Raw genomic sequence first — 9066 nt, 5'->3', positions numbered from 1 at the left:
AAGCATTCTCAGACGGCAACAATTTCCAATACAACCACCAACTACTGCAAGGATAACACATAGAGCACAAGGGCTCACCATGGACAAAGCGCTTTCTCCCCAAGAGGAGTAAGATCCCACGAGCTTGCTTACACTTCTTTTTCCTGCGTTAGATGCATTGAAGATCTATACCTCACTGACACCTTCAAACTTCTTGTTGAAAGGGATGTCAAATTGGAGATGGAACGACTTAACAAAACCTCACAATGGGAGACAATGGCGAGCAAAGCCACTGCGTCTCTGAGCAAACACAACCTAATTTTGGAATCCTTGAACACAAGATCACTTCCATAGTACCGTGTGGACATTTTCAAAACAATTAAACTTGTTGATTCAGACGTTATATGTCTCCAAGAAACAAGAACATCAACACCTCAAAAATACTTGCCTGACCACTATAATGTCATCAACAACTATGTTAACATTGGAACATGTACACACTCACGAGTTCTTGTACTTACTTGTTTTGAGAGCCGTCTTTGCTGTGTGAGGCACTTACACCCGCTAGGCATCCCATCGAGAACTCTGTTCCCCCACCTTATTTATTCGGTGCCACCTCAAGTATGTACTATGTGAATTGAATAAGAGAGCGGAGAAGATACGAGGACCGTGACGGACCCAGGCATGCGGGACTTGCCTTTGGTGCCAGGCCTCTAAGTTTAAGCATAAGCAGTAGGGGAGTGTATTCTTTGCAAATTGCATTCATGGCTGACGAGAGGTTGCTTAGCTACGGTGATGTGCTCTTGCGAAGGTCAGATATGGAGCTTCTCCGTGGTCGTTGCTACCTCAACGATCGTCTTATCGAGTTTTTCTTCGCTCATCTCACCTCTACTTGCCCTCCCTCTATCCTCTTCGTCCCTCCTGTCATCACATTTTGGATCCTTCATTGCCCCGATGTTGACAGCCTTCCTTCCTCAATTGATCCCTTGCGTCTTTCAGAGCGTGAGGTGAGATGGGGATAATTATTGCAGCTCCTCCTATTTTTTTTCTTGCGTCATCGACTTATCTGAAGATTCTGCACTGTGTGTCAATAATCACTTTTTACACATAAGGTTCTCTCTATCACAATATGGTTGGAAAGGTTAGATCTTCTCTGCCCATGTCAAAGTGCTTGAAATTGGAAAGAAAAGATAAAATGTCTACTATGCTTTAGCCCATGCACCCCTCCTTGTAGGTGGTGATATTTGCTATGAACGACAATGAGGATATGGAGTCTGCAGGTGGTGGAACCCATTGGTCATTGCTTGTTTATTACAGGTGCTTTTTTGTCTTAAAGCTGTCATTTTGCAAATTGTGCCAAACCTTTGCATCACTGCCCAATGTGTCGCTTCTTTTCCAGGATTCATAACAGGTTCGAGCACTACGATAGCATGGGTGGAATGAATTCAAAACTGGCAAAAAAGTTTGTTCCCATCATCAAACCATTTTTAGGTAAGGGATTCCATCATTAATCCTGTCGTTAGAATTGCATTCAACTTTGATTTCAAGGGTCTCGTGTTGTAAATGGGGGCTCAAACATCCAGTGCTGTCAAATGTACAAATCATTGGTTTTTTGGGTAGACAAAGCTCAGTTTATAATCAATGATGATTATGGCGACAGATACAGAGTTTCTAGTTGGATGAGTGTGTGGCAGGGCTTCTTCCTGCTCGCAAAACAATAAAATAGATGTCCCCGTGATGTTCTCAACTCATCAGAGAGGGTCTCAACCGAGTTGGAAGTCTGGATTGTTCTGTGGTGATTAAACAAGCAGTTTTATATTTGCAATCGTTTGTGTATAGGTTCAGATGCTGCATGTGCGAAGCTTGAGGAGCCCTGGACTCCACAGCAGGAAAATGGTTATGATTGTGGTGTGTACGTGATGGCAATAGCTCAGGCACTCTGCCAAGCCTATGTGGATGGACTTGTGAGTTCCAGTAAATACAGAATACTGCTTAGGAATCAAGTAACCCCTGATATGGTTAGCAATATGAGACGCAGTACCTTGGATCTTATTATATCCTTGGCAAGTGAGCGAAGCAGGTCGTAATTTTCTTGTTCTTGCTCTCTTCAGCTTCATTGTTTGGTTAAGCGTTCCCACAGCATGTCCTGTTGGGTTTCTTTTTTACATGGGCCATAATCTCTAGATCTTTGTCCACATCTCAGAGGGTTGCTGGCTTGGGAGTAAATCTTGTTGTATGCCTTTTTGATGAGGCCTATTATCGGTAATCAAATTCTTCAAAAGTTTTTGTAAATGAAAACCTTCTTGTTAAGGGACCACCTTGGTTACACAATGTCTCAGCCTGTGTGCCAATACAACCTGCCTTGGGTGCACAGATCTCAGCCAGTGTGCCAACGAAGCCTGTGCCCCTTCCATAGGCCCAACCAACCAGAACTTCAAGCCAAAATGTAGTGAATAAAGGAAAACAAAACTTTCCTCAGGAACATTGCTGAGAGAGAGAGAGAGAGAGAGAGAGAGAGAGAGAGGTTCTCACAATATGAAAACCACAACCGTGTGCAAAACGCAACTTTGTTGATATGTGGTGACTCATGACGACTGAGCTGTGCCCTTATCAGCTGATACAGTGAAGATGGATGTATCCATCTGACCTGCTTCTGGATGCATCTCCCTATAAAGTCTTCCTTCTCCAATTCATCAGAGAGGAGCAAGGGATCTTGGTATGCACAAGTCACATGATGGCTCAGGAGATTGGGTCTAGACATGGACAGGTTACCCTACCTGGATGCCCCTACCATGCATTTATGTAGATATGAGAGCAATAAGGTCATCCATTGTCGGCTCAGATGTTAATTGCACACATTGAGGATTGAGGTAGGGCGGGGAATGATCCATCATGATCAAAGAATATGCTTGATATGTGCCTCCCAAAAGATTGAGACTGAGGACCATTAAATCTTCAGTTTCAGCCAGGAGATAGTGCATCAGATCATAGACATGCTCTAGAGACAAATGCAACCCCTCAGTCCAAAGCAAACAGCTTGTTGGCATCCATGTCCATGACACTCTATTGCATGTGAAGGTCTAGAAGGCCACATCCAATTGCAGAGGTGATGCCCAAAACTCTGCTTGCACAATTTGGTGTGGAATCAAGGGCCTAGTGGAAATGATGGAGAACATAATGACCTGTATATTGCGTAGCAAAAAGCTGCCCCATTTATAGCTGTTGGTCAGAGGGTCCGTAAGCACTGAACTCTAGCCTTGCAACGGAAGTGCATCCCTTGAAGTCCTATTTTAAGCCATGGTCTTCAAGGAGAAGACAATAGCTCACTGCATTATATGAAAATCTCCTCCACGCTTGGCTCGTCTTGAATTGTTTAACATTATAAATCTTGCTTTTACCCAAGTTGATCCCTTGATTTCTCTAGTCTTGCAACTCTAGTAGAGCATGCAGAGGCTATGTGAGGCTATCCTTGCACGATAAGGTACATCATCTGCATAATTCAAGATCGGTATTCCTGTCATAGCCAAGGGTGACACATTCTCTTGAGAGTATCAATGAACATGGACAACTCATGAATGTAAAGGCATAAGGAATGGCCAAATAAGGTTGGTGACAGAGGGCAACCTTGTTTGACTTCTATGGTGCAACCTTTTGCAAAGAAAAAGGGCAACCTTGTTTGACTTCTATGGTGCTAATAATCTCCTTTGTCCATTATGAAACTACTGCAGCCACCCCAAGACTCTATGAGAAATTGCCAATACTTCAGTAGTTTCTCGTGGTGTCTATAACTCCTATAATATTATCATCACGCAAGCCAAAGGCACAGTGTCAAATGTCTGTGTCCATTCACATCAACTTGTGATGTGAGGGAGATGGAGAGGCCATAGATGACTTTAGGTCGGGTAGGTGTTTTAAAAATTTTACGCTCATCCTCTCCATCTCTTCCATGCACAATGTGCACGGATGTCCTTCTAGTGGAAAAGATGTATCAGATCAACGCTAGAAGGAGGGGGGCATTTCCTACAAGCAGGAGCGAATTTTGCTCTGATACCACTGTAAGAAATCCTAGATTTTCTATATTTAGAAATGTGCTAAGGAACAGAAAGGAGATTGAGATAGCAGAGAACAAGGAATAATTGTATTGCTTGAATGTCTGTAGGGTGGATGTGTTGTCATCCATACAATTGGGCCTCTCTTATATAGAGAGTGAAGAGTCACACATGAAAAGGTGTGTACTCCAAAGGGTATGTGCATGAAGAGGTGTGTACCCCTTGTGAAGGGTGTGACCCTTGATGAGAGGGTACATTACAATAGGAATGTCTCTTCATTAGAATGTCTCTTGTGAAGGGTTATGCCTCATTAGGGAGTGTCCTGTCGAAAGGGCAAGTGTCCCGTCGAAAGGACATACCCTTCCACAAGTGTCCATTCATCAAACCATCCATAAGTCTAGAAAGAGAGAAAGGACCATAAACTGAATCACACTCCCTCACCTTTTTCTTTATGCCGCAAACCTCCAATGTATCTCCATGAGTGAGGGGATACTTTTCCTTCACTTTTGGGCCGATGATGGTCAGTTACGTCTCAAAGTGGATGTTTGTGCTGGAGGAGCATGGGATGAGGCAAGGAAGGGAAGGCAATAGATAGAAGATAGATGCTCAAGGGTGCTCGTATGTCTGCACTCTGTATGCCTTTGCCCCCTCGAGATTTGCTGCAGACCGTAGTAGCAAGCTGCAAAGGCAAGGAGTAGGCAGAGGGTAGGGCACTGAGAGAAGGAGGGTGGTGGAGCTGCAAGAGACGAAGGGTGGCAGAGGGTGGTGGAGGTGCAGGAGATGGAGCTCGAGCAACAGAGGGTGGTGGAGCTGCAGGAGACGAAGAGAGCTCGAAGCTAACTCTTTCAGGGTACCAAGGCATTGTGTGTTGCTACAGGAAGCTATCTTGGAGGATGTAGTAGTTGGCAGTGTCGTGCTCGAGGAGGACGAAAACCCTTGATATGTTTGGCTATGGCACTCACAGAGGCGTCAAACCTCAGAGCGGCAAGGAGCTCAGGCGTATGGCGACGGGCGCTCACAGAGGCGTCAAACCTCAGAGTGGCAAGGGGAATAGATAGATGGCGACGATGAAGCGTAGGGTGGTGGAGCTGCAGGTGACGGAGGGTGGCGTCAAAGGAGCGAGCTGCTGGAGACGGAGGGTGGCGTGGAAGGAGCTGCAGGTAGACGGCGATGACGACGATGACGAAGGCTGAGGTGTGATGGCGACGACGACGACGAAGGAGATGGAGGGCGTGATTCAATGCAACGGCATCGGCGTGATTCAATGTAGGGTGATGAAGGTGATGATGTGGAACTTATACATCAATAGTATATTGTTTGATGTCTTGCCCTATCCTCCTCAATAGAGGTTGTTGAAAAAGTTCCGCTAAATTGAAGCATGACTTTTCAATTCGATTTCGCGTAAAGAACTAGATGTTCGAGTGGTAGTGCAGTTTCGGTAATAAGGTAGCTCAAGTGACTTAGGCAGTGTGCACAGTTGCAAGGTTTAATCAATAGAGCCTCCTTGTGAGCCAATTGTATTAACCTAGGATCTTAAGACATTCAAGTTAGTAGTTAATGCCCCACTTATCCGCTGTTTAAAAGCGGCCCCTAGTTTTTGGGAAAGAGGATCGGTCCAAATTGTCCAAGGTAACTCCTTGTTTTGCAAGCTGTGACATGCAAAGATGCTACTACAAAATTTTCTCTCCACTTGTTAGCAAGCTGAAGAATCTCTATTGCATCATGCTCCAAATAGTCATAGGAGAAGAGGATGTTGAGGTTTGACCCTCTCAATCGCCCTCAATCTCTTTGATTAATTTTGGAGAGGTAGATTGATGACTCTTAAACGCGGCATTTTCTCCATTTTGGTCATGGGGAAGAGAAAGCTTTGAATGCATGGGCTGAAATATCGAATAGAGTTTCAACAGCTTTTGAAATTCAACTATAGTGTGTCTTCCTTTTTATAGTAATGCCTTCTCTGATTTGTTCTTGCAAAATTTGATTTGTTTTGGCAGAATCTAATCCGTTCTAGACAAATTTGATTGCATTCGTCAATCACAAGGTGTTTGGGTGCTAAAGCCGCGAGTAGATAAGTCCAAGCCGCCTTTTGTTGAAAAACGCCATCTGGCAACAATCGATGTCCACACTCCAATAGCAAAAGAATGTGGCTTGGAGCTTCATTAACTGAAGACAAACAAGATAAAGAACATTTCCACATGATCATACCTTGCAACGATTGTGAGGATATGAATGTTATTGATCCATTATGTGGAGGAGATGGTTCATTCTCTTGATAAGTTCGAGAAGATTCTCCCTCTATAGTGGGGTTCATCCATCTTTAAGGTGAACAACAGGTCCCTAATTCCTAGCCTCAAAGGGAGTCGTCGACGGAGCCAGTAAAAGACTTAAAGAGGAAGACAACAATGGAGTATGTAATGAGTTTGATGACAAGCAAGTTATGGTGAGAAATCACCAAATCAATAAGATTGTGATCGATGATGGTGGTCTTTATCGAATAAATGCATTCCTTGCTCGTGATAAAGATTTGTTGAGCACATTGTGGCACAAGCGTTTTGGGCATGTACCACTCACCATGTTGGTGGACATGCATGAGAAGAATATGGGCGCCCGACCCAATTGACTATCTCCTCGTATTTCTTGGGCCAATAACCTTGGATTCTTTGACGGCCAAGAACCTTGGATTCATGCTTCGTAGTTTCATTAGCCAACGAGTTGCTTCAATCTCTCAAGCTAGTCTATAATAATAAAGCCAAATGGCACCATCAGGGGACACCTAACCCTTTACCCAAGGGCAGATGCCCCTTTGCCCAAGGCATCTAATTTCTGCAACAATGGCCACTCAAACCTCTTGGGCACCATTACAAAACCTTCAAATTATGAACCCCCTCTTTCAATTCATTGTGCCTTCGAATATGTGTCGCATCTGCACAGCCAGTCGTGACCTTGTTGTAGCCCACCACCTTGCCGATTTACCACAACCTGTAGCCTTCGTCCTTGGTCTATGTTTGTGTCACGCAATCGCCCAAGGTAGCACCACCATCTCTGCCAATCTGCTTGCGATTTTACATCTTCTGCCTTGATTTTGGCTATACAATTATTGCCTCTTATGTGTCTTTTACTCACTGCAATCAGCCACTATTACTTGTTATAATGACCTATTCTCCGAGCGCACAATTTTGTAATCAATACTCTACCAACTTTAACAATTGTCCTCTTGCATGCTGCCCATTCCAAAACCCTAAAATTCATCAAATGAAGCAACACATGATTGCCTCGACAATGCCACCCTTTGCTCTGGTAGCAACACCCTTTTTGGTCCCATTTGATGCTAAAGACTATTCACAGGTCCAGATAACCAGGACATCATTTCCAGTGTCAATATGTTGGCACATTTGGATTGCAACTACAGAGCCCCAACAATACTATTGCATTATTTGCATTATGTCGAGTGGCCTTCTTTTGCCACTTGTGAGGTTCCACATAGTCCTTACAATTTGTTCTTTCATAAAAACATTAGCAAATGACAAAGCCCTTACAAAGGCATGGACCCACAAGGTGATACCCCATGCTCTTTATCTCCTTCACTTCAAAAGGACACCCTAGGAACTCCTCATTGCACAATTCCAAGTTCAAATTGCACGATCCACTTACCTTGGTGTGGTTGCCTTGTGGATCTTTTGCATCACTTGCACACCCCCAGGAATTGGATCACATTCTATATTTTCTTTGTGAGGTGTCCCAATTACATTTCTTCCTTTGAATAGTACAAGTGGTGTTCCATGAACCTAGACTTTGCCATGCTAATAATCTCCTTATTGAATGTGTTGTCCATCCTTGGCAAGAGATGTTTCCGCTATGCTCAATTATACTCCTCAGTGTTGGGGCCAAATGGATCATACCTTTCCTCTTTTACCAAGACACTTTATTCACTTCAAAGGAACTCCTTCTCTAAGAAATCCACCCATTCCAATAGCGGTGCCTTCCTCTCCTAGATCAATGGACCCTACAACAAACATCGATCCCTTCATGGACAGTAACATGCATTCAAAATGTTCCCCCTTCAAGGCCTCCCCTACGAGATTTCCAGTGTTGGTTCCACCCTGCCTCCCCTACCTCACCTTTGTCCCCATACAGAATGAGAAATTTTCGGGAGTATCCCCAACCCTCTTCATGCGATGCAAACTCTCAACTCAAGAACTCAAGACATGGCTTCCCTAGATCTCCTACATCACGTCTAACCTCTCCTAATTGAATTTTCTATAGATGTTTTGCAGCGCACACATTAATTCTTGCGAAAACACATCTCTCAACTACAAGACAGTATTGTGGAAAAAGTACAACAGCACTAGTCTTTGTGAGCCGGTTCACTACATGAGGATGACCTGCCACTTATCGATGATCCTGTGGATCCAATTTCTCAAAGGTAAAGAACATCAAACTTCGTGCTTTCTATCGTCTACTTCAAGCTTCTAAATAAAAAAGAATTGACGTCAAACTGTTGGAGTCTCTGTTGGTTAGTGAAATCATCGAACTATTAACCAATGGCTTACTAGAATGCACTTACACTTTTACACAATCAAATTAATTGAAAGAAAAAGATTTTGCTTGCTATCTCACTCTCAAAGGACCACAAACATGTGCTCCATAAGCTGTATGCACTTGCCAATGCGGATTTCCAAGCACGCACAAAACTCTAAGAACTTGTTTGCCTACAATTCCTACTTCACCACATTGGTACTGGAGATCGATGACTTGATTGATGATGATTAGTTTCTTGCCTTCATCCTAGGAGTCAATTCCACATTACATGTGCAAATATTTCTACCACATCAGACGCTATTGCTTATGCAAAGTGCATCGTTGACTTTCAAGGATCAAGGAACTACAGTTCTACACACTCCTAGAGCTCCACAATTGCTAGCACTTGTTTTTCTCTCAAGATATCTCCCAAATCAAAAAATGTTTTGGAAATCAAGGCTGTCAATAGTCTCAAGACTGCATCCCAACAACCTTATGCTAGTTCCCAATAGAAGCGTTC

At 43.7% G+C, this 9066-nt stretch overlaps 1 protein-coding gene across 2 annotated transcripts; it reads left to right on the top strand.

Annotated features, from left to right (window-relative positions):
* The first annotated feature begins 485 nt into the window (after nucleotides 1-485).
* Nucleotides 486-2204, top strand: LOC147898176 (Cysteine proteinases superfamily protein). Of its 2 annotated transcripts, XM_087379643.1 has the most exons (5): nucleotides 486-711; nucleotides 796-986; nucleotides 1214-1296; nucleotides 1379-1470; nucleotides 1819-2204. In XM_087379643.1, the coding sequence occupies exons 2-5, from the start codon at nucleotides 798-800 to the stop codon at nucleotides 2064-2066; spliced, it is 612 nt and encodes a 203-aa protein (XP_087235769.1). In that variant the 5' UTR covers nucleotides 486-711; nucleotides 796-797; the 3' UTR covers nucleotides 2067-2204. The 2 variants fall into 2 exon arrangements, with proteins under 2 accessions (XP_087235769.1, XP_087235768.1); XM_087379642.1 differs by having other exon boundaries at nucleotides 486-986.
* Nucleotides 2205-9066: the final 6862 nt, after the last annotated feature.

The sequence above is a fragment of the Dipteris shenzhenensis genome, chromosome 9, assembly GCF_047967505.1.
Source record: "Dipteris shenzhenensis isolate YYH24624 ecotype China chromosome 9, Dip_SZ_1.0, whole genome shotgun sequence".
Lineage (NCBI taxonomy): Eukaryota > Viridiplantae > Streptophyta > Polypodiopsida > Gleicheniales > Dipteridaceae > Dipteris > Dipteris shenzhenensis.
Note: the sequence above shows the minus strand (reverse complement) of the source record. Positions and strands in the feature narration are given on the sequence as shown.

Coding starts and splice junctions, on each gene's coding strand:
- LOC147898176 (XM_087379642.1), top strand. CDS start 744: ATGGCTGACGAGAGGTTGCTTAGCTACGGTGATGTGCTCTTGCGAAGG. Junction 987..1,213: donor TGCGTCTTTCAGAGCGTGAG/GTGAGATGGGGA, acceptor CCCTCCTTGTAG/GTGGTGATATTTGCTATGAA. Junction 1,297..1,378: donor TCATTGCTTGTTTATTACAG/GTGCTTTTTTGT, acceptor CTTCTTTTCCAG/GATTCATAACAGGTTCGAGC.